General features: G+C 33.4%; 1 protein-coding gene across 6 annotated transcripts in view; it reads left to right on the top strand.

Moving 5' to 3' along the window:
* Positions 1–26,925, top strand: part of IMMP1L (inner mitochondrial membrane peptidase subunit 1) — a 76,508-nt gene that overhangs the window by 28,340 nt on the left and 21,243 nt on the right. For 4 of the 6 annotated variants that reach the window (XM_023230302.1, XM_023230304.1, XM_023230305.2 and 1 more), the window contains 4 exons: positions 3,114–3,372; positions 17,891–18,024; positions 20,482–20,570; positions 24,771–24,897. In XM_023230302.1, coding sequence (XP_023086070.1) covers positions 3,294–3,372; positions 17,891–18,024; positions 20,482–20,570; positions 24,771–24,897 — 429 coding nt within the window. In that variant the 5' untranslated portion in view covers positions 3,114–3,293. The remainder of the gene's footprint in view (positions 1–3,113; positions 3,373–17,890; positions 18,025–20,481; positions 20,571–24,770; positions 24,898–26,925) is intronic. The other 2 variants (XM_023230306.1, XM_023230307.2) reach the window with 1 other exon arrangement.

Here is a 26,925-nt window from a genome sequence, read left to right on the forward strand (position 1 = left end):
ATGTCTGGAGATTAACTCAGACTGAATATCATTGCACTCATCTATTGATGGTTAGAAAGTTTTTTTGTTATTGTTATTATTTTGCTTTTGTGTGTGTGTATGTGCAATATCTATGTGATACTTGTAACCAGAAAAGGAATAAACCTACATAGTTGTAAAAGGCTAAAAATAAGTAGCATGACTAGGTCATAAAAAATTGATTTAAATTTTATTCATCTTATTTATTGATATTCACATTTCAATTTCATCTTTAGCCTCAGTATTACAGATAAATATTATAAAGGAATAATTATGAAAAAGCAACTTTTAAAATGAGTTAGTACCTTAAGAACATGTTTATATTCAAATCATATTCCATTGTGTGACAAAGGTAGACTTTGTGTTTTAATTGTATAATATCAGTTGTCTAGTCATTCTAAATGAATAATTGCATTTCTTGAATTAAATTATTTTCTGTTTTACTTATTTCTATAAAACCCTTTTTATTAAAGGATTTTTAAAAGAATTTCATTGATATGATGAAAAGACTAATAGAAAAGCCACCTACTAATAATTTATAATGTTGATCTTTTTATTTTGTGAATATTCTGAAGTATACTAAATACCACAAATCTCTGTAGTTGCTACTTAAATGTACTTTAAAAAATTGAATATAACCAATTACAATAACAACGTAGAAAAAAGTTTATGCCTTTCTAGATCCAAACATGTTTTTTGAAGTTGCTATCTTTTGAGATCGATGAGGGAGTAACATAGACCTCACTAGTCTTTTATGAAATTGCTCAAGAGGCAATTTTTTAAAAAACCTAGATTTACTGGACTAAAGCATTTGTAACTACATCACATCATTCTTTTTTGTACATTGATGGTCAGCAATTTGGCAGGTCTTCTCTTCTCCCACCCCCATCCTTAAACTGAAAATATGAAGTAGAAGCTAAAATGACAGGATTTCATACTTTCTTTTCTAAGCTTATCTACCAGATTTGACACTGGAATGTTTGTTCTTCCATAATTAACCCTCTGCTTCAGTATTTTTGTTAGTTGCACCATTTCATTTGGCTGAGGAACATATTATTGAAAATATAAGACCTGCTAAAGTGGTGCTGTCCATTAGAAATATAATATGAATCACATAATCAACTGTAACCAAAATATTTTCAATATGTAATCAATATAAACATTAACAAAATACTTTCCCTTTTTTGTATTAAGTCTTCGAAGTCCAGTGTGTGTTTAATACTTACAGTACATCTCAATTTGGACTAGTCATCTTTCAAGTGGCCTCATAAGGCTAGTGGCTACCTTATTGAACAGTATAGTTCTAAAGTATTACACAATTGTAACAAAATATTGTAACAAAAATATGTACTTTTTACATTTCTTGTTATTTTTCTAGTAATATCCTAGTCAAGGTAACCAAAGAATATTCATGTGCTATGTAGTTGAAATTACATAAAGATTTTTATAGCACTGATACCATTGGCTTATATCATTCTCTGTGATACATAAAATCTAATTGTGTCACCTGATTGCTGAGTACCTATCCGACATTGTACAGATATGTTTAAAGAGATTGTGATGATGAGGTGATAATGACTAATGTAATAAATGTGGAGTGTCCCTCAAAAATTGTAGGCAAATCAAACTTTTCAAGTAAGCCATATTGTAAGTATACCAAGGAGCTTAGTTTTACAAGAATTCTATGGCAAATCTTAGTACTTTTTTTTTATATATATAAAACTTACAACGTCTTCTCTTCTCATCCTTAAATTTATTCTGGACAGATTTTTGTGTAAATGTATATGAATCTCTCTTTTCATATAAATTTGCTTAGATAAGCTGGTATAGCTGTAAATGTCATGGGTGGAAGAAGCTGATTATAAAATATTTTCTAAATTTCTCTAGAATCCTACACATTTAAAATGTTCTGTACATATTTAAATGTGAGGAGAGATTTCTTCACTGATAACTGTTTTAAAAACATATTGTTAAGAATTATAAAACCTTGAATTATAATAGATTTGAATTGATTGAAATATTTTAAAGTACAGTTATGAAATGATGAAGGAAATTCATGTAAAATACTGTAGGCATACATATTTTATTTAAAATGGTCATATATAATTGACCTGGCTCAAGTATGACTTAGAGAAAACTATATTTATGAAATCTCTGAGTTTTTCACATTTTCTAAATTTTGAGGGCTATGACCTAATTTTATGTAATATCATTTTTAGCTATTAGCCAATACCTGCTGTAATCTTGGACTCACTTACATTTTTATTGACTACTCCCTGTGACTCCTGCATTTAAAGTGTTGGCACAAAATGTTAAACCATTCTTTAAACAATACCTCTAGTTTCTTGGAGATGATAAATCCGTCCATTGATTTCCTAATTTTATTATGTACACAGTCAATTGTAATCCAAGATTATAGCAAACAAGATGTTAATTTCTAGACATAATCTATGTACATTTCAATTACAGAGCATGATTGTTATAGAAGCACAGAATAAAAAGGAATAACATTTGTGCTATCCTCACAGGAGCTGTCAATAAAAGATGTAATAGGGGATTTAGAAATCTGGAAATGGCCAACTAATTTATGTGAATCTATTTTATTTCAGCTAGAAAGACCAAGCTCTTTTTCGTCTGCACTGCATATTGCAGAGCACAGGCTGTCTATACAAAACCAGGCGGCTGCATATGGATAGTCCCTTGATATCATTCACTTGCTGTGTAATCTTATTATGCAAAGTTCTAATCTTCACCTAGAATGAATGCCTCTGGGTCAGAATATAGTCATATCAGGGTTTTTGAGGTCATGTTTTGTGATCCTTAGCTTATTCTAAGTAGGGCTGGGATTTAAAGGGTATTCCCCAGATACTAGCAGAGATAGACAGCAGAACCTGCTGCCTTTTTGGAAGACAAGACCAACATGAGGTCCCTGGTAGGATTAAACTTGATTTGTAGCTGTAGGATTTTTTAACAGATGTATTATTGGACAGGGAATAGGGGGCCACCAGCACAGCAAAATTGAATCACGACTGACATTCTCAGGGAGTTTGCTGCCTGCTAAAACAGCAGCTGCATGTGGATTTGACTTCTTTCAGGTGAAGCGACTTCCAGTCATTTGGAAAGGATGGGATGAAAAGGAACCTTGGTGATAATTTTGATGTCTGCAAGATTTAGTACCAGTGTAATGGGATTATCGATAACACCTTCACTGCAGAAAAAGCCACCTGGTGCTATAACTGGCAGCAACTGAGAACTAATCCTTTCCCATCTCTTGGATGTCATTCATGAAGCTCAAAGCTATTTCTACCCTGCTAACTGTGATTAATTTTATAAACAACAACAACAAAAAATCAGGTGATCAAGGCAAAGAATATGCTTTTTATAATATGTAACCTTATTTTAAGCTATATGACTTAAAATTATGCAAGACATATACAAACTATAAGCTATATGATCCAAAATTTATTAAGCTATTGAAATAGAAAAGTTGATTAATGATGTCTTGGTTTTTTTAGTTGAAGGACATAAATTATTTACTATTGGTAACAATTCATATTTGAGATCATATATTAATTTAAGTAGTTTTATATTCTTTTGGCCATAGAGCCACTATGAAATTAATCAAAATGTCTAGCTGTAAGGAATTGAAATAATTTGTTTTGTCATGTTTTACCTGTTTTTGACTGCTCCAGTTGCTATTGATGCAATGTTTTTGGATAAATGTTTTGAATAAAACATAATTTGAAATATATAGACACCTATATTTTTTGTAATGAAGGTATTGCTAGCTGAAACTGCTGATGAAAGGGCTTTTGGTGAAAGTATATGATTTTAATATATAAAAGTATAGAGTAAACAGGAATACTGAATGACATATTTTTTAAAATCAGTGATTCTTAGGTAACTTTTCCTTTAGATGGAGGTTTAGTTGTTTGCTTAAAACTTGGGTGTTAGTTAATTGATTTTTCTAGCTTTTATTTCATCTAAAAACTTTATCAAATACTTTGGTTAGAGGTGTTAATTATTTTAATATTTTTCTCTAACACGATCCAATATAAACTGAAAGAAAATGAAGTGAAATTATCCCATCAGTCACCCAAACAGTATGCAACGTAACTGCCAAGACTAGAAAAGATAATTAGTGTTGTCAGTGTTATGATCTTAGAGTACTTAATTTAAAAATATTTATTCATAGAACTTGATTTTTATCTCATAGCTTTTTTGTTTAGTAGCTTTATCTTTTAAAAAATAAATTATACAGCCTCAGTCTAAACTTTAACATTTTAACTAAATATAGGTGACTAAAGTATTTTCTTGAAATTATGAAAATATTTAAAATATAACCAATATTATACCTGATGTACACCGTTAATGTACTACCACCTCTGTTTATGTGTGGTACCTTTTATTATTTTCCATATAAGGTCTTTACTAGAAAAGTCAGCAAATATAATGAATTTATACAGAGTTCACGGGTGTGGTTTAACCGGTTCCAAGCTATTGTATTTCAAATTGTATTTCCAAACTTTAACCACATTTTGAATGAATGAATGAGAAAGCTTGCCAATATTTCCAGTAAACTGCATTGTGTCACTTTATGAAGGATGACTTTTGCCTTCTATTTGTATTTTTGCTGTTCGATTTTTTTTTTTTTTTTTTTTTTTTTGAGACGGAGTTTCACTCTGTCGCCCAAGCTGGAGTGCAGTGGCCGGATCTCACCTCACTACAAGCTCCGCCTCCCGGGTTCACGCCATTCTCCTGCCTCAGCCTCCCGAGTAGCTGGGACTACAGGCGCCCGCCACCTCGCCCGGCTAGTTTTTTGTACTTTTTAGTAGAGATGGGGTTTCACCGTGTTAGCCAGGATGGTCTCGATCTCCTGACCTTGTGATCCGCCCGCCTCGGCCTCCCAAAGTGCTGGGATTACAGGCTTGAGCCACTGCGCCCGGCCTCGAAAAAATTTTAATTTTATTATGATGAAAGAAGCTATCCATGAAGTAAATGGACTTAAATCTTTTTTTTATCCTCATAATAAAATTACTTAATTTAAATCTAAAATATTTGGTTTATGTGTAATTTCACGTTATTTTGCCAGGTAGGCTATTATCTCAGCATAACTCTCTGTGGTAATTTATAGTATTATGTATTTATTTTTAAAGTAGTTTTGAATTCAAAATAGAATTTGTCTGGAAGCTTTTATTAAACCTGGTCAGTGTTTACTTTTTTACTTTTTATTCAGTATTTACCGAACAGCTCTTGAGAGTCAGTATTTTTTCCTTCTCCATTCTAGGGGTCATTCTTATTTGATTAGAGATGGTTATTTTCTTTGGAAAGTCTCAAATAAACTCATCTGAAGTAAATTCAACATAAAAAATAAGATCTCAATGGTATACATTCTTTTCATAAAAATATAGGTTATTTGAATTTTAATATCTGTTGATAACTTATAAGAAATTTGGCTTATTTTAAAAAGATAGATACTAATTTGCAGCACAGGCAACTCATGATGTCAGTAAGACTTAAGGGAATTATTTTTGGAGACGAGAGTGGGATATAGGATGAAATGAGAAGAAATGTTTTAGAAAGAATGGTAAGTCAGGTATAACAAAAGAAGGTGGGGCTGGGCATGGTGGCACCCAACCCTGGTCCCAGACACTCGGGAGGATTCTTTGAGCCCAGGAGTTGGAGGCTGATCGCTCTAAAAGTGTTCATGAACTGTGGCACAGCGAGGGTTAGCCTATGATAATGCTAAATGACATTTCTTTTTGAATTAATATTCTTCCACTGTTATTCATACAACTGCTATATTGTTTTGAAATAGACCATTTAGTAGTTGGATTATTGGTGAATGAGTGTGTTTGTTTTGGTATTTTACTTTTTAGAAGGTGATGCTTTGTTATATTAAAATGATCAACTCCTTATTCTTTGTAAACGTAAGGTGAGTTTCAATTTTGGTTATATGTAAAAATGTGAAATTCATAAAATACCACTGGACTAATGAAATACATTGAAGTATTAGCATTATAATGTTTACTTGATGAAAGTTTATAGAATTATCCCAAAGTTAACATTCACTTTAAAGATAATGAATGGATAAATTTTGTCAAGTCTCTGAAAATATTGAGTATGTGTCAGTGGTCTTAAAGGACAGGATAAAGTCCTTTACTGGACTTCCTTCCTGGGAGCTTTTTAAAACTGTGGTATCTGCAGCTGGAGATTCTCTTTCATTAGCTCTGTGATGTAGGATGAGAATCATAGGAATTGCAGGGAGCCTGGGAATTTGGATTTTTAGTTTTTAATTTTGTTTGATATTAGGTTTTCATGTTATTTTGATGCTGCAGTCACATTTGAAACAGTATTCACTGCTTTAAACCTTAAAGTAATGGCAGTTATTTCCTCTGCTGATGAGACAAAATAAACAGGTTTGGTGTGTTTTTCTAATTCTTTTTGAGACAGGGTCTTGCTTTGTTGCCCAGGCTGGAGTGTGGTGGTAAGATCATGGCCCACCTCAGCCTTAACCTCCTGGACTCAGGTAATCCTCCCAAATAGCTGGGACTACAGGTGTGCACCTCATGCCCAGCTAATTTTTTAATTCAAAATAAAGAGGTTTTAATAAAATCTTCAGAGATTATGAGGGTATCAGTGCCTTGAGTTTACAGTTTTAGAAAATAAAAAAACAATCTATACAAATCTTACAGATTTAACACTTACGGATTTGAACAATTCATGAGCAGCCCTGAAGGTGATTTTTGAAATGGCAGGAATTTGAATTACTTTGATGGAGACTTTGCTGTGTGAGAGTGAATTATTTAGCTATTGAGCAGAGTATACTACTCAGCATAATGAGTCTTTGTTGTTCTCTACTTGTCACAATAACTTCTTCTTAGGATCTTAAGTGGACATATATCTCTCAGTTACCTTTTATGCATCATTCTGTGGGGAAAATGGATTTTGTGTAAGTATTCTTGTCTTTGAACATGTCCAAGGTCTCAGAAATGTCAAAATCTACTATTTTTTCTTTCCCAAATGAAGGTAAATGTGGCAAAACTATGATGTAATTTGTTTTCTCCTTCCCTATCTCACTTGTTTCTGCTCACCCTTTCTTAATGGGAACACTTCTTTAAATGCTAATTTATTCTCAAACTCTGTTCCTCTATCAGAACAAAAATACATTAATGACATTAAGTCATTTCTGTGATTGCTTATACTTTAGAATGAATGAATTTATGTAAATTGATGGTCTTAGTTAACATTTGACATATATACATATATAATGTATTTATTTATATATATATATATATATATGTTTTTCCTATTTCTGAAACAAAATGCTTTCTCTTTTCAAAGGCATTTCAGACCTGAACAATCAGGTGGACAACTTCTTTGTGGCTTTGGGTATTTTGAAATTACTGTAACTCTACTTCAGTAATTGGATCCAAATCACAATCTTAGAATTGGATGCCTATGCCCAGAAATTTCTAAAGATGGAGGAATCTCTGATTTCTTTTCAGCTTCTTAGGTTCACTCTGCTCAATCTTTTTAGCTGGTTTTAACATCAGTCCTACCTCTATCTTTTCTATGTGTCTCTATTCCCAGATACCTATTTTATAGTATCCAAAATTTTTTTTCATTTAAATTAAGAGGCAGTATGGTGTAGTGTTGGATGTTAGACCCAAAAAGCTTCATTTTGAATTCTGGCCCAGCCTCTAATGAGCTGCATGACTTTGAATAGTTCCTTCATCTCTCTGCGCCTCAGTTTCTTTATCTGAAAAATGAAATACCTAAGGGGCCGGGCGCAGTGGCTCATACCTGTAATCCCAGCACTTTGGGAGGCCAAGGCGGGCAGATTACAAGGTCAGGAGATCAAGACCATCCTGGCTATCAAGGTGAAATCCTGTCTCTACTAAAAATACAAAAAATTAGCCAGGCGAGGTGGCACACGTCTGTAGTCCCAGCTACTCGGGAGGCTGAGGAAGGAGAATGGCGTGAACCCGGGAGGGGAAGCTTGCAGTGAGCCGAGATCGCACCACTGCACTCCAGCCTGAGCCACAGAGTGAGACTCCGTCTCAAAAAGAATTTTTTTTTAAAAAAAGAGATGCCTGAGTTCTCATAGGGTTGTTTTAAGGATTAAACGAGTTAATATATGTTAAGTAATGAAGAATCTCTTAAAAGGTTTCTGTGGAGGATCCTCCGATACTTCTTTTGCTGTATGACACAGTCACAATTTTTATGGTGCTTTTCATTTTTTCCCTAGCTTTTCTATTATTTGAAAGAATATGTAGGTTCCCCTTTAAAGAAATTGGTTCTCTACATTAATGACTCAGTTTTTTTTTAATGTAAATGTGATAGGGAATTTAAGAAGTAACAGATTCTGAATTTTTTGATTCCCAAGCTTCCCAAATTTTTTCACAGCACACATGGTACATAGTAAGTTATACAACATCTAGTAGTAAATGACTGGATAACTAGGGCTGCCCAAGGCTGGCAATGGCTATTGGTCACCAAGAGCTTAGAGCAGTCACTTGGAGGACTTGTTAAAATACAGATTGCTGAACAACACTTCTTAAGTTTCTGATTCTAATAAATCTTGTATTTAACCAAATCAGTTTGAAGATGATGCCATTGATGCTGGTCTGAGGAATCACAGTTTAGTAATTACTTCTTTAATGTTCTGTATCCTGGTGTGGTAGGTAGAAAAATGGCCCTCCAAAGATGTCTGCATCCTAATCCCCAGAACCTTTGAATATGTTACCTTACATGGTGGCAAAAGGGACTTCACAGATGTGATTAAATTAAGGACTTTGAGATCATTGTGAATTATCTAGTTGGGCTCAGTGTAATCACCAGGGTCCTTAAAAGAGTAAAAAGGTGGCAGGAGAGAGAGAAAAACAGACAGAAAGACAGACATACAGACAGAGGAAGAAGTGACCATGGAATAATGGCCAAGGAGATTAAAGACTTTGAGATTGCACAAAGGGGCTATGAGTAAAGGAATGTTAGTGCTTCTAGAAGTTGGGAAAGGTAAGGAAATGGATTCTCCCCTAAACCCTTTAGAAAGAAATAGTCTTGGTTTTTTAGCCCAGTGGTACCCATGTTAGACTTCTGACCTATCAACTGTAAGATTATAAATTTGTGTTGTTTTAAGCCATTAAGTTTATGGTAATTTGTTGGCACCAATAGAATACTAGTACATCTGTAACCAGTTCTGTTTACCAGTTCGCTTTGTGCTAAAAGTTCGCAGTCTTAGCTCATGACATCAGCTCATAACAAAGAGTAAATAAAAACACAAAAGGCAAGAGCTCCCTTATTTTTCTACCATCAAACTGTCAAAACTACCAGTATGTTAACCCATGTTTTTCTTCCCTTTTATTACATTGGAGGAAGTACCCAAACTTCTGTCAAAACCCAATCTGTTGGCCTTTGTTTGATCCTATTCTCTATTGCCCTGTTTTTTTTAAAATTGAAGTTATATATATATGTGTGTGTGTGTGTGTGTGTATATATATGTATGTATAATTTAGCATCTAAATATATATATTTTAATTTAGAATCTTTAAGATGGAGAGCACCCCTTCAATGATTAGGAGAGACACAAGATGGAAATAATGGTTTTATTACTCACAGGTCCAGGGTACGTGATATACCTGGAGGCCATACGCGGAGGTCAGGGAGCACTTCAGAGGGAAGGAGAGGGAGAGAGATCCATGGGTTAATGCCTTCATTGAGGCCTAAGGCCTTATCCAAACAGGTTTCTCACTGAGTGATTTGTCTTTAACACTTAATAATTGTATACATTTATGGTACAGTATGATTTTGATACATATGTACAGTGTGTAATGATCAAATCAGAGTAATTAACATATCTGTCACCTCAAACATTTATCATTTCTCTGTTGGGAATGTTAAAAATCTTATAGCTCTTTGAAAATATGCCCTAAATTATTGTTAACTATAGTCACCTTGCAGTGCAATAGAACAGTAGAATTTATTTCTCCTATATAGCTGTAATTTTGCATCTGTTAGCCAATCCGTTCTTATCATGTCTCACACTTTTCAGCCTCTAGTAATCACTATTCTATCTCCTTCTGTGAAATCAACTTTTTTAGCTTTCATGTATGAGTGAGAACATATGATATTTGTCTTTCTATGCCTGGCTTATTTCACCAACATAATTATCCTCCAGGCTCATACATTTTGCCTTGTTTGACAGGATTTCATTGGTTTTTGTGGCTGAATAGTATTCCGTTGTGTATATATACCACATTTTCTTTATTCATTAATCTGTTGGACATGTAAGTTGATTCCAAATCTTGACTATTGTGAATAGTGCTGCAATAAACATAGGAGTGCAGACATCTCTTCACCATACTGATTTCCTTTCTCTTGGATATACACCCAGTAGTGGAATTGCTGGGTCGTATGGTAGTTCTATTTTTTAGTGTTCTTTTTTATATATGTTTTATGTCCTGTAAAACATTTTTGTTACAGTCTTAAACAGCATCAGTATCTTTATCCAAATATGTATGTACTCTTCAGTTCTCTTCCTTCCTTCTTGGATTTGCCTAATTCTTTTTTTGTTTTGTTTTGAGACGGAGTTTCGCTCTTTTTGCCCAGGCTGGAGTGCAATGGCATTATCTCGACTCACTGTGACCTCCGCCTCAAGCGATTCTCCTGCCTCAGCCTCCCGAGTAGCTGGGACTACAGGCATGTGCCGCCACACGTGGCTAATTTTGTATTTTTAGTAGAGATGGGGTTTAGTTTTTCCATGTTGGTCAGGCTGGTCTCCAACTCCCGACATCAGGTGATCCCCCCCTCCTCGGCCTCCCAAAGAGTTGGATTACAGGCATGAGCCACCGCACCCGGCCCATTTGCCAAATTCTATCTGACAACATTTTGTTTTTGCCTGAATTATTCCTGTTACTATATACATTATTACAGTTGTGCTGGCAAAAATATTTGCAAAACTTGTTTTCTGAAAGTGTTTTTATTTTTTTCTTTAGCTTTTGAGGTATATTTTCATCAGGCATAGAATTATAGTTTGGTGATTTTCATACTTTAAAAATGCCATTTTATTTTATTCTGGTTTTAATTACTTATGTAAAGGTAGCAATTCCATTTTGTTGAAGAGACAAAATTGTTTCTTTGAAAATAAGGTAAATTTCTGACCAATTTTAAACTTTTCTCATTGTCTTTTTCAGCATCTTGACTATACTGTGCCTGGATGTATCTGTGTGTTTTGTGTTTATCCTGTTCATGGTTTGTAGAATTTCTTGAGTTTGTGAGTTAATGTCTTTCATCAATTTGGAAAGTTACCTACCAGTATTTCCTCAAAATATTGCTTCTGTCCTATTCTTGATTCCCCTCCTTTAGGTCTCTGATTATATTAATACTGTTTCTCCTGGATTGTGTACCTGCTTTCCTCTGTGTCCTTCAGTCTTATTACTTTCTCCCAACTTGCCCAGTTCACTTGTCTTCTGTTAGGCTGAGCCTAGTAGGCAGAATCTGCCGGTAGATTCATGTAATGCATTAATTTTAGTTATTATATTTTATTTTGTAGTATTGTGTTGTGTATAATTTCCACTTGAATTTCAATAGATTTTTGGTCACTGCTGACTTTTATCTTTCCTTCTGTTTTTTTTTTTTTTTTGAATGTTAATCATGGTTATTTTAAAGTGTTCATATGTTAAGTTCAATACCTGAATCACCTGTTGCTCTCTTTCTGTTTTGTATTTTTTTTTTTCTCTTGGCTTTCAGTCATTTGATTCTATTTTATAATGTGCTTTGATTGAATGCAATCATTTGGTACTATTTTATAGAATGCTTATAATCTTTGATTGAATTAAACTAAAAATTATAGTAGCCCAATTTTTTAAATGGGCAAAGTGTTTGAGTAGACATTTTTCAAAAGAATAGTGATCAATACAATAAACACATGAAAGAGGTGCTTATGAATATTTTGTTATTAAGGAAATGCAAATCAAAGCCACAGTGAGATTCATACTCCCTGGGATGGCTACAATCAAAACATGGATGGTAACAAATGTTGGCAAGGATGTGGAGAAATTGGAAACCTTATGCATTACTAGTAAAAATGTACAGTGGTGCAATTGCTTTGGAAAACAGTTTGGTCATTCTTCAGAAAGTTAAAGGCAGCACTGTCTTTAATGGCATTTTCATTAGAGAAATCTTTTCTGATTCATCCTAAAGAAAGTATGCCTCACCCATTGTTCTCTATCACTTTACTATATTTTTCTTTACAGAAATTTACTTAATGTATTTATGTATTTATATGTTTACTTTGTGTGTATATGATATCTGCCCCACTATACTATAAACTGTATGAGAGAAGGCATCATGTTCACTACTGTATTCCCAGGGCTGAACACAGTATCTGGTACATAGTAGTAGCTCAATAAGTATTTGTTGAATGAATGAAGTCACGCTTTTTTACCCCAAGTGTTTGTTTTTTAGAAGTTTTATTTTACAAAAAAAGCTGAGAAAAATAGTGCAGTGCACATTTGTATACACATCACTTGGATTTAACAATGAACATTTGCCACATTAGCTTTCTATCTTCCTCCATATGTAATATATCTGTGTGTGTGTATATATGTGTATGTATCAATTTGTCTTCATCTCTATACATGATTTTTAGCAGTAGAAGTGAACCATATGAAAGGAAGTTGCAGTCATAGCATTTTTCTCAAAATAATTCCTTGTTCATCTCCTATGAACAAGGTCATTCTACTACATAGCATGATATTGTTAAGAAGTTTAACACTGAAACAGTGATATATTTTTATGTACAATATTCAGATTTACCCAGTTGTCCCCAAGTCTTTCACAGCTTTCTTTTTCTTTTTGCAGGATCCACTTTGAGATTTCATATTGTATTTGGTTGTCATGTCCTTCTATTTTCTTGTAATTGAAAATAGTACTCTTAGTATAATTTTTCCTTTCATTAAATTTATACTTTTTAAGTGTTCAAGCTGGTTGTCTTGTTGAATGTCTGCAATATGGATATGTCTTGATTGTTCATGATCAGATTTAGGTTACACATTTTTGGCAAGAATGGTACACAGATGATGATGTACTTGTCATTCCATTGGTAAGAGGCTACATGATATTAGTATGCTGCTAAATTTGGTCATTTAGTTAAGATAGTGTTTACCAGATCTTCCCATTGTAAAGATACCTTGTTCCCTTTGTAAAAAGAAAATCTACTTTGATACTTTTCAAATATCCTGTTGACCAACAATGTTTCACTCAGTGTATTTTAGCATGCATCAGTGGCCCTTGTCTGAATCAGTTATTACACTGGTGATAATTTTATCATTCCTTCTACATTTATTAGCTGTCATGTTTTGATAAAGAACTTTCCCTGTCCCCAACACATGCATCTTTTTAAAAATTTCATTTTTAATTTAATGTATTATCAATTACTGTTACTATTTTTAGGCTTATATTGTCCCTAATTTAATGTATTATCAATTACTGTTACTATTTTTAGGTTTATATTGTCCCAAATTTGGCCATTGGATGACCCCTCAGAATGGTTCCTTTGTTTGCATCAGTCTTTGAGCACTGACTGTTTTGCTCTTGTGGAGAATGATACTTAGAAACCAAAAATGTGGGCACTAAGTGCTCATAATTACTACAGTGTCATTGCTTCTTACAATGGCCTTTTCACAGTGGACAGAGCTAGGATGACATTTTTAAATAAGCAAACAGACAAATATATACATGTTTATTTAAGTAAATTTGTTTTGATAACTCAAGTTTATCCTTAAGGTCCCTTTACATATTTGTTGCTTCTTTTTCTCACAGTGAGAAACAACTTAAATATTTGCTCACTTTTACTATCTGAAATATATATAAAATACTACAACCAACAACAACTTACTAAGATACGTTCTAGATTACTTTCAGTGGTTTTCCTTTTGTATTTAGTTGGTATGTAATAAATGTATTTATTACTGGGATACAGTGATATTTTGCTACATGTATATATTATATAATGATCAAATTGGGGTAATTAGCATATTTACCTCAAACACATCATTTCTTTATGTTGTGAACAGTGAAGATCTTCTTGTAGCTTTTTGAAAATATACCATAAATTATGGTTAACCGTATTCACCCAACAGTGCTGCAGAAGGCAGGAACTCATTCCTTCTATCTAGCTGTAATTTTGTGTCCATTAACCAACTTCTCATTCTCCCCTCCTACCTCCCTTTCCCAGCCTCTGATACCCATATTTGTACACTATACTTCCATAGGCTCAATTTTTTTTTAAGCTCCTGCAGATGAGTGAAAACGTAAGGTAGTTTTCTTCCTGTGCCAGATTTATTTCTCTTAACATAATGTGCCCCAGGGTCGTTCATATTGCCTTGAATAACAGGATTTCATTCTCCTTGTGGCTGAATAATATTCCATTGTGTATGTATAGCATGTTTTTCTTTATCCGTTCATCTGATGGATATTTCAGTTGATTCATGTCTTAGCTATTGTGAATAGTAGCTAAGCTGCAATAAACATGGGGATGTGGGCCGAGGAGGCCATGGTGGAACCCGTGCAACAGAAGGGGCAGCCACTCCAAGTCCTCCGCCGGGACCACCCTGTGGGCAGCGAGCAGGTAACGGGCTCCTCCAAGCCAACTCATTTTACGAAGTAAAGTGAGGGACCCGAGGGGGTGAGGCATACCCCAGGCAGTATATACCCTTTGATATACTGATTTCCTTTCTTTTGGATTAATACCCAGTAGCAGGATTGCGAGAATAATTTTTTGATTCTCTTTTGAGTTTTTAAAGAAACCTCCACACGGTTTTCCATAATGACTGTACTAATTTACATTCCCACTAACAGGGTATATGAATTTTCTTTTCTCCACATCCTTGCCAGCACTTACTTTGTCTTATTTGATAATAATCTAACTGGTGTAAGATGATACCTGATTATAGTTTTGACTTGCATTTCCCTGAAGATTAGTGATGTTGAGCATATTTTTATGTATTTGTTGGCCATTTGTATGTTTTCTTTTGAAAAATGTCTATTAAGATCATTTGTCCACTTTTTAATTGGGTTATTTGGTTTTTTGCTGTTGAGTTCCTTGTGTATTCTGAATATTAGTCCATGTCAGATGCATAGTTTGCAAATATTTTCTCCCATTCGACATGTTGTCTTTTTACTTTGTTATTTTCGTTGCTGAGCAGAAGCTTTTTAGTTTAAATCCCATTTGTCTATTTTTGTTCTTTCTTGCCTGTTCTTTGATTTCTTAGCCATAAAATCTTTGCCTAGACCAATGTCTTGAAGTGTTTCCCTTATAGTATTATGGTTTGATCTTATTTATAAGTCTGTAATTTATTTTAAGTTGATTTTTATATATGGTTAGAGATATGGGGACTAGTTTTATCCTTCTGCATGTGGATATCCAAATTTTCGAGCACCATTTATTGAAGAGATGTCCTTTCTCCAGTGTATGTTCCTGGCACCTTGTCAAAAATCAGTTGGCTATAAATACATGGATTTATTTCTGGGTTCTCTGTTCTGTCCCATTGGTCTATGTGTTTTTATACCAATACCATGCTGTTTTGGTTACTGTAGCTTTGTAGTGTATTTTAAAGTCAGGTAGTATAATACTATCAGCTTTATTCATTTTGCTCAATATTGCTTTGGTTATTTTGGATCTTGTGGTTCTGTATGAATTTTAGGATTGTTTTCTAATTCTGTGAAAAATGACTTTGGCATTTGATAGAGGTTGCATTGAATCTTTAGATCACATTGGGTAGTATGGTCATTTTAACAATATTAATTCTTACAATCCATGAGTATGGGCTGTCTTTCCATTTTTATTTTTTATGTCCTCTTCAATTCTTTCAGTGTTTTTGTAGTTTTCATTTTAGAGGTCTTTCACCTCCTTGGGTAAATTTATTCCTAGTTATATTTTTAATGTTTTATAGCTATTTTAAGTGGGATTGCTTTATTGATCCCATTGATTTCTTATTCAGCTAGATCATTCCTGGTGAATAAAATGCTACTAATTTTTGTATGTCGACTTTGTATCCTGCAACTTTATTGAATTCATTTATCAGTTCTAAAAGTATTTGTGGTGAAGTCTTTAGATTTTTCTGTATATAAGATCATGTCATCCATAACCAGGATAGTTACTTCCTCTTTTTCAATTTGGATGGCCTTTTGTTTCTTTATTTTGCCTAATTGATGTGGCTGAGACTTCCATTACTATGTTGAATAAGGGTGATTAAAGTGGGTATCCGTGTCTTGTTTCAGATCTTAGAGGACAGGCTTTCAGCTCTTCCCCCATTAAGTATGATATTAGCTGTGGGTTTGTCATATGTTGCCTTTTATTGTTTTGATGTATGTTCCTTCTTTGCCTAATTTCTTGAGAGTTTGTATGATGAGGTGATGTTGAAATTTATCAAATGCTTTTTCTGCATCTATTGAGATCATTTTATGGTTTTTGTTCTTCATTCTGTTGATGTGTTATATCACGCTGTTTGATTGGCATGCGTTGAACCATCCTTGCATCCCTAGGATAAATCCCACCTGATTGTGGTGTATTATCTCTTTAATGTGTTGTTGGGTTTGGTTTGCTAGTATTTTGTTAAGGATTGTTGCATCTGAGCTCACTGGCATTTTGGCCTGTAGTTTCTCTTTTCCAGTGTCTGGTTTGGGCATTAGGGCAATGCTGACCTGAATTAATTAGGAAGAATTCCCTCAATTTCCATTTTTTTGGAATACTTTGAGAAGAATTGGTGTTGGTTCTTTTTTATATGTTTGGAAGAATTCAGAGGTAAAGCCATCTGATGCTGGGCTTTTCTTTGTTGGGAGACCTTTTATTACTGGCTTCATCCTATACCAACTTTGTGATGATAATAAGCCAGTTACTTCACTAGTCTTAGGGTTTTTTTTTCTTGTCTATAAATTGAGGATGATAATAATATCTATCTTACAGAGCTATTATATGTAAATCTTGACATGTTAAGCAGATGTTACAAACTATTATTGATGTATTTTAATAAATTTAATCTGAGAACCGTATATTGTAGCCTAGGCCTAAGGGTTAGGCTATTAGTTGAGAAATGCATGATACATAGTTGTGACAGTTAAATAGGAAGGACAGATATTAGAAATATTTTAGATGAATAATATTTTAAAATTTTATATAGCTTTTAAAAATCTTTAAATGGTACTTTATGCTGTTGTTTCATAGTATGTCTGTGTTCCTTTTGTTACATCAATAATTAATAACTCACAAATGAATGTAACTTTATAATTTATAAAGTACTTTGACATATGTTTGCTGAATTTGATTCTAAGAATCATTCTATGAGAGATTATTTCTACTAGGCCCCAGAAAGGTTAAGTAGTTTGTTGAAGATTATACAAGTTAGTAAAAGAACCAGTGTGAAACTTGAATCTCCATATTCCTATTCTACTGATTTCTCCATTATTTTCTATTACATGGCAAGAAGTAATATATAGCAAGGAACAAATGTGAAAAACTGTTATTAGTCCTTTGAAAGAGTTACTATCTTTTTTAAGCATCTGCCTTAATAGAAGAAATAACCAAGACATGGAAGGGGACAGATGAGTTTAGAATCTACTAATTATGTAATTCATATATAGACCCAGTGGCATTCGAATATAAACTTTGGTAAATCTAAATATTTAGTGGCTACAATTTGCCATTTAAAATATCATTAGTAGAACTGATAATAAACTCTTGCTTTCCTACACCAAATTGTATTAGGCACTTAGTACATTTTAGGTGATTGTAAAATATTTTACAATAGAGCTGTTTCTTAAATGTTTTTAAATAGTATTGATCATGAAACTTTTTGAAATTTACCATCAGGCCAATGGTGGCAGAGTCTACATAGAACTATGCTTCGTGGTGTTCTGGGGAAAACCTTTCGACTTGTTGGCTATACTATTCAGTATGGCTGTATAGCTCATTGTGCTTTTGAATACGTTGGTGGTGTTGTCATGGTAAGTTTTTATGTTCAAGAATATTCATCTTAAATATATACTTTTTTTCAAATGGAAGGAAAATGTGTTTTTCCTTTTATTATAGTTGAAGTTATTTAATGAATAAAATGTGAAAGTTAAAACATAAAATCTTTCTAAATATTGGAATAATAAGAGAGTGTGTTTGAATTGGCCCTGAGAGAAGGTATAAGGACCGTTACTTAAATATTTTCTGTATTCTGTTTCTAATGGGCACAAAAGGTCCTTTTGAATGGTAGAACAATAATAGTCGTTACCATTTATTGAATCCTATTTACTGTGTTTCAGGATATGTTTGATGTTTTACACTTACTAACTAATTTAATCTTTTACACTTCTTTGAGATACTTATTAGTAATCCAATATACACATGAGGAAATGAATTGAGAAACCTTAAGTAACTTACTTGTTCCAGATCCCACAGTTAGTAAGTAACTTGAAATTTCAACATATATTTGTCCAGTTTTCAAAATTCCAGCTCATTGCCACCATGTTTAACTGTAATTAAAACAAATTAATAATCTATAATTAAGACAGATTATTCTGCCTAATGTCTATATTAAAATGTTAAAGTTGTTCCCTATCCTCAACTAATACTTGTTCTTAATATTGTAGTGGGAAACTATGAACTGTAGTTGATTCAAACCTATTGTCATGTAAAGAACAAATTGATTGACCAGTCAGTTTTTTTTTTAATTGTTGTTATTACTGTTGTTTTTTTAAATTAGGTTTACTTTATCAGATTGACAGTCACGTAACATCCAGTTAAGATGGAGTAATGGAAATATATATATTTAACTCAAATTTCCCTTCTTTTTTTTTTTTTTTTTTTTTTTTTTTTTGAGACAGGGTCTTGCTCTGTTGCCTGGGCTGGAGTGCAATCGAGTGATCTCAGTTCACTGCAGCCTCCGCCTCCTGGGCTCAAAACAGTTCTCGTGCCTCAGCCGCCCAAGTAACTGGGACTACAGGGGTGCAACACCACGCCTGGCTAATTGTTGTATATTTAGTACAGATGGCGTTTCACCATGTTGTCCAGGCTGGGCACGAACTCCTGACATCAAGTGATCTGCCCACCTTGGCCTCCCAAAGTTCTGGTTTTATAGGTATGAGCCACTGTACCTGGCTGAAACTTGCCTTCTTGATTTTTTGTAAGTTAGACTGGTACTTCCAAAGGTAGCAAACAAACTGTAATCATATTTCTTCTTATTTCTGCCTGAGTAGGAATTTTTGAGTAAAAAGTTTTATTTACAAGTAGAGTAAATGGAGACTGTTGTATTTAGATTTTTAAGGTGGCAATGATAATTTTTTCTGATTCTGAGGTAGAGGTTGAGTATCCTTTATCTGAAATACTTGGGACCAGAAGTGTTATGGATTTTAGATTTTTTTGAATTTTGGAATATTTGCATATATATATAATGAGATATTTTGGGGATGGGACCCAAGTCTGAACACAAAATTCATTTGTATTTTGTATGTACCTTGTATGCATAGCCTGAAGGTAATGTTATATGCTATTTTAAAGAATTTTGTACATGAAACAAAATGTTGGCTGCATGTTGGCTATGATGCATCCCATGGGGTCAGGTATGGAATTTACCGTTTGTGGTATCATGTAGACTCTCAGAACATTTCAGATTTTAGAGCATTTAAAATTTCAGACTTTTTATTAGGGATACTCAACCTGTATATATCAAGATTATGGTTTTGAGACATACAAATAGGAAAATCTTTGATTGCTTTATTGTAAAGATGGGGTCTCTTTAAGTTGCCAGGTTTGGTCTTGAACTCCTGGCCTCAAGTCTTTCTTCCAAAGTTTTGGAATTACAGGTGTGAGCCACCATGCCTGGCCATGAAAATCTTTAAAGTCCATGTCTTCATAATAGTATTTTTCAGTAGAAAATTTAGTTGTAGCCCCATGAAATGAGTAAGCTATTCTCTTGGAAGAGGAAGATAGGCATAAGCTCATTGAGAATAGTTTAATACCATTTAGTAAATCATCATCATGTTCACTGGATTATATCTGATAGTAATAAGAAAATGAATCATTCTCCCATTCATTCAACCGATATGTATGGTTTATCAATTTTGTACCAAACATTGTTCTTGGCTTTGGTTATATAGCTGGGAACATGAGAGAGATCTCTGCCCTCATAGAACTGACATTCTATAGGGTGGCCTAAATTTGGAAACATAGGTAGTTTGTTTTATTCAGGCATTATAATGTGAAATCAATAATCCATTTATAACATTTTTCTATATTTCTAGACTTAGTGGCTACTCTAGAGTTGAACTTATTTGGGAACTGCCAAATTTTCATGAATCATCCCCCAAGTTTTAAGAACATTTGCTTGATTTTCTTTCTTTTAAGCCTGCTCAAATGATTTCTGTTAAATTTAAAAGAGATTTTGAATTTAGATTACAAATTACCTCTCTTTTCAGTGTTCTGGACCATCAATGGAGCCTACAATTCAAAATTCAGATATTGTCTTTGCAGAAAATCTTAGTCGACATTTTTATGGTATCCAAAGGTAAATTTCTGTCATGGATATATTAAATTTACAGTGAAAATATATACACACATTGTCTTTTCTGCAGTTCCTTAACTTCATCTTTAAAAACTGTTCCATAAATAAACATGTTAATAACCAGCTAGATAAAATTTTGAGTCAAATATTTTCTTTCCATTTGAGAAATTTTAATAGTTTCTCAAACATACGCAGTCTCTTGGGTCATTGTATCTCTTGCGTTATTGTGAAAAATAATTAACAGTCCCTTACAATATACATGTAAGCTTAACTTTTTTTATTGGGTTTTAGAATGTTTTGAGTTAAGAACTAGGAACTTAGGGATTATATTACAGATCCAAATCAATGTTTTTGTTCTTTAATTTTAAAAATAATCCTGTAGTTCTATTGATTGCTATCTTATTCTCTATGTATAGCCTATGATGACTGTTTGATGGTTTTTGTTTTTTTAAATTTTCTGGTATACATTTTTTGAGATGAGGTCTTGCTCTGGCTCCCAGGCTGGAGTGCAGTGACACAATCTCAGCTCCCTGCAGCCTCAACCTCCTGGGCTCCAGTGATCCTTCCCCTCAGTCTCCCAAGTAGCTGTGATTACAGGTATATACACCACGCCCAGATAATTTTTGTAGTTTTTGTAGAGACTGGGTTTTGCCATGTTGCCCAGGCTGGTCTCAAACTCCTGAGCTCAAGCAATCCGCTCACCTCAGCCTCCCAAAGTGTTGAGATTACAGGTGTGAGCCACCATGCCCAGCCCATTTGATGATTTTTAGATTACATCATTGTATATGGCTGAGAACCAGGAATTGTATATATTATGAGTTTTCTGATTAATTATATTAACTTGAATAACTCCTGGGCAAATATTGTTTGTCACTAAACCTTTTAAAGTCCTATTTCACGGGAGGCTGAGGCAGGAGAATTGCCTGAACCTGGGAGATGGAGGTTGCAGTGAGCCGAGATCGTGCCACTGCACTCCAGCCTGGGTGACAGAGCAAGACTCCTTCCCCCCAAAAAATAATTTAAAAATCCTATTTCAAATGGTGGTTCCAATCCTTGTGATACCCTTTATTCCAGTTAACTCTATGAGAATGATCTCTTCCAAATGAATGTCAAGTATTAATAATTTAATATATTTTCTAAAGAGCACCTCTCTGATATCCTAAAATTTTGAGTCCATTTGTTTTTTATAATTCTGAAAAAAATCTATGCCTGCTTTCATTTCAGTAAACTACAAATTTGATTCCCTTGAGCTAGTATTTAGTTTATGGCATAATAAGTAGGTTTAGGCACTTCTCTTTCACTGTTCACCTTTGCTATAACCTATTTCACAGTACTGAAAATTGTTAAGAATATGTTTCTTCACATTTACTGATCTTTCACCAGCCTTAGATTCTGCAGATAAACTCTCTTGGTCAAGCTGTATGGTTTGGCATGCTCCCTAGGTAATTCTTCTTCAAATCTTTTACCCATAACAACTTCTATATACTTAATTGTAGATATAGGAGTTATGAAATAAAACTTATATAATAGATTGTGTTGTTGCTCCCTTTTCTTTTTAACTTATATCAAATTATCCTTATATAGCCTTTGAATTAACTGGAGACCTAGCCTCATGATGTAGCATGAAAACAAGCGTCTGTGTTCCATGCCAGTGACATAATTTTATTCACAATAATCCTTGGGCATCCTGAATGAGGAGCTGAACTTGTTGGCTGAATAGTTTTTGAATACACAGCTTGATATTTTTAAAAAAATTACTCGTTGCATTCAGATAAGTGAAACAAATAACTACATTCAGTAAATGAATTCAGATTCTTTGAAGATCTTATTTTGTACTCTATTCATCCAGGTTACAGGACAGCTCAAAATCTGGCATTTATGAAATATACCAAAGTAACTTTTAGAGCCAAGGTAGCCAGCTGGTAACTTTTACTTAAAAAATATTACTGTCCTGAGTATTCTCTTTCTTTTACCCGCAGCACAGAACTCAAGATTTCAGGGGAATCTTTGACTCCTAGTAAGGGGTCCTGTTGTTGGCTGCCTGTTTCTAAATGTAAAATAACCTTCCATTTAGGCAAGAATAAAAGTTTGCATATCTAGTATCTAAAGCACATGGATGTCACTTCAGTCAGCTGCAGAGAACACTCAACCTTGAGACAGTCAAATTTTTACTACTGCTTATTCTTTCAACAAATAGTGAGCACCTAATTTATAAGATGTACCGTACATTATAGAGAATATTACGATTAATGAGATATTGACACTAGTTTTCAAAAGCTTACTGTGTAGTAGAATAATAAGTTGTTTATAAATAAGAGAAAATTTTAATAAGCTTCCTTTTAAAACTATTTGAAGGAGTTAAGAATCTAAGGGATATGTATTTTGATCTAAATGCTATGCATATGTCTAGTTAGACTACCAGAAATAAAGTTTATATTAATACTACTTTCTACAAAAACAGCACGACTGAATTATGATTTCTATGTTGCCATTCGAGTACAAAGTTTGTTTTAAGGGTCATATTGATTATTTGATCAAAGAACTTAAGCTTCATTAAACACCCATGGAAAAACGTCTCTTCCTCCAAAGCTACCCAAAATCAACTCTGATGGTGTGTTACAATTTTTGCAAATTTGTTCATCTGAACAGATCCACTGACATGGTTCTAGTTGTTTAGAAAGAAAATACCTTATTCTATTTTCAAAAGAAGGCAACATCCAAATTATAGAATGTAATGATTTGCTACCTTTCAACTTTTAACCAAGAATAGCCTCAAGAGATCATCATTGTAAATACTATTTCTGCACTTTCTGTAAAATTTCTGATAATGGTATCTTTCATTCTGTTATATAAGAATGTTTCTTGTGAATTTCTCTTTGATTTAGTTTTTAGGGAAAATTTTGTCTTACCTCCCAAACTAAATGTTATTTTATTAATTAATGATTTCCATGTAACTGGTCTTAATTTCTTCTGACTTGGCTCCCAAAGAGTTTAGAACCCATTTTAATGCTTCTATAGAGCAGTTATTAGGTTTCTGATTTCATCATCATTTTCCTTTTATTCTTATGACTTTTAATATTATTTTGACATGTGCTTATTTTATTATAAGTAACATTAAACTATTTCTGGAACTAGGTACAATTAATAAGCAAATATGTTAAATCCTTTTGAACGTGTGTTAGTCAACAGAATTCACATATTGCTCGTTTTATGCAGAAAGAGCATTGTGTTCTGTTTGACTGTGGTCATTAGTCCTACATTCTGTCTTCTTCCTTTCCACTTTTTAGGATCTTATTTTTTATTACCAAATAGATTATCAGTTCTTCTTATCATAAATCATGTCTTCTGTATGTAATCAGACCCTTATTGGTTTTATATGTTTGATGTCTCATTTATTTTTCAGAGTGTATATTTGGGCAGCTTTTAGCATTTTATTTTGTTGTATCTTTTGATTTTTGTTATCAAATATAAGTTCTTTTGATATGGGTTATAGGACTTATATACTATTATTCCTCAATTATTTGAGTTCTAGGGAATCATGGATGATGTTTTTACCTTTTTAGTGTACCCTAAAGTCAATCAGTGCTACTGCCTGGACAGCAATATTTGTTTACTTAATTTGTTAGTATTTATATGGAATTGTGTGGAGGGTTTTTTGTTTGTTTGTTTTGGTTCATTTGGGGTTTTTCTTGGTTTTTGTTTGTTTGTTTTTTTGAGACATGGTCTCAGTCTGTTGCCCATGGTGGCATGATCATAGCTTACCGTAGCCATGAACTCCTGGCTTCAAGCAATCCCCTTGCTGTAGCCTCCCAAAGTGCTGAGATTATAGTTTTGAGCCACTGTACCTGGCCTATATAGAATTGTTTTTCCACAGTTTTGGTTCTAAGAATTTGGACACAGGAGTAAAGCATAGTGGATACAATGCAAAAAGATAATTCTTGTGGAATTATCTGAAAGTTTAGAATCTTCTGAAATTATCAGAAATTTTAGATAGCCTTTTCATCACTCTTATTGTTGGATTCTCACCCAAAGTATTCAGTCGCAAAGGTTCTCAAAACCAGTAAATGTATGGAAGAGTCAGTATATGAGAGGATAAAGGTTATGGCTTTGTTTAAGTTGCCTTATAAAAGTATTAAAGCAGTGCCATGCATGTGTTTATGCTTAATAAATAATACAGACATTTCTTTGACTTTTCCCCCTCAGAGGTGACATTGTGATTGCAAAAAGCCCAAGTGATCCAAAATCAAATATTTGTAAAAGAGTAATTGGTTTGGAAGGAGACAAAATCCTCACCACTAGTCCATCAGATTTCTTTAAAAGCCATAGTTATGTAAGTAACATTTCAATTATGTTATTTTTTGGTGTCATAATTGATTAACATTAACTGAATGCTGACAAAAGAAAATAATGTTTATTCATATTTTGAATGTAAGTAAAAATGCATCCAGTAGAATTTAAATATATTTATATCAAGAACAATTCAGCCATTATATTTTATATATTTTAGTTACTTTTAAAACCTACATAAACATCATAATAATTGTTACAGGCAAAATTTACCAGTGGATGCTAAAATTATTGGACAAAAGTTTGAGAAGAAATAGAACCTTGCATAATCTTAAAGTATCTCTCCCAAGATATTTATTACAAAGGGAAAAAACCTTAGAGGTGAAACCTGTCAGGCACCACTTTAACTGAGTTATCTTCATCATCATAACATGACATACCAACATAATGTAGCCTCTGGATTGAAGCACCAAGAAGGGCACTTGCAGGAAAAAAAAGTTACAACCTCAGTCTACTCATGAGAAAACATAAGACAATCCCAAATTGAGGGTCATTCTACAATATAACTGACCAATACTCTTCAAAAATGTCAAGGTCATAAAAAACACGGAAAGATCGAGGCCCTGTCATAGATTGGAGCAGACAAAGGAGACATGATAACTAAATGCATTTGGAATCCTGGCTTAGAAAGATTTTCTACTATTAGTGGGAAGTCTGACAAAATCAAATAAACTCTCTGCTTTATTTTTTTTAACATCCTATTTAAATTTTGATAATCAAAATTGTGTATATTGAAATTGTATACAACCACCTTGCCTGTACAGCTAGAAAAAGTGCAAGAACAGTAAAATGGAATAAGAGTAGATACAATGTGTTAGCTCCTTTCACCAATCACATGGCTTCTGTAACAGAGCTTATGGGGAAGAGATGGCCTTTTGTTTACTCAGCATATACTCTTCTTACTTTAATAATTATAGCTTAATTTTCTACTTTACTGTACATCTTCTGTGTCACTATCAAATTATTAATGCAGCTGTTAACTAACATTATCTCTGTATTCATCCTCAGTGTAAACAGATAATTGAATTATATTGTCATCATAAATTTATTTTGAACCATAATAGCCTCTGATTGCCCTATAAGTAAGTTTGATCAATAGACTGCTAAATAATCAATCTTATTTATTTACCATTTGTAATAGACTATGGTTCAGCTGTACAAGTGCTTTTGATGTTTATTACTACAATGCTAAATACACAGTAATTGTTAGCTTATGGTGATAACAGTGTTAAAGATGATAGTGTGCTGTCAGGTAACATATTTTTCTACTATTGCTTTCATCATGGACACTGTATCCTCTTCTTAAAAAATGTTAGATTTTCCATGTAATTTCACCTTCATATGACTATTAGCATTTCCTGAGATGATTCTAGTCACTTCTGAATTGCTTTAGCATCATGTGTGTACTTGAAACCAGAAATGATATCAACAGACAGAACAACAGAGCAAATAAATACCGTATCGTTGTTGTTGATTTCTTTTTAAGAGTTATTAGAGGAGAATGTCAGTACAAAAGGATTCAGATGAAGTCTCTGCTAAGTAATCAGAGAAGATAACTAGCACTGTAAGATGTAAATTTTTTAAATGTTCTATTCAAGGAAAATATTCATTGAGTTTTGTTTTTGTTTTTAATTGACACAAAATAATTGTACATTATGGGGTATAGTGTGATGTTTCAATACGAATATACATTGTATAAAAATGAAATTAGTATATTTAGCATATCTATCACCTCATGTATTTTTTATTTCCTTGTAGTGAGAACATTCAAAATCCTCTGTTTTTTTGTTTTTTTGTTTTTTTTTTTTGACATGGTCTTGTTCTGTTGAGCAAGCTGGAGTGCAGTGGCACAATCTCAGCTCACTGCAACCTCCTCCTCCACGGCTCAGATGCTCCTTCCACATCAGTCTTCTGAGTAGCTCCTTCATATACAACACAATATTGTTAACCATAATCACTGTACTGTGTGGTAGAACACCAGTAGGGCGTTCTATTACTGAATTTTTATATA

The sequence above is a fragment of the Piliocolobus tephrosceles genome, chromosome 13 (genome assembly GCF_002776525.5).
Source record: "Piliocolobus tephrosceles isolate RC106 chromosome 13, ASM277652v3, whole genome shotgun sequence".
Lineage (NCBI taxonomy): Eukaryota > Metazoa > Chordata > Mammalia > Primates > Cercopithecidae > Piliocolobus > Piliocolobus tephrosceles.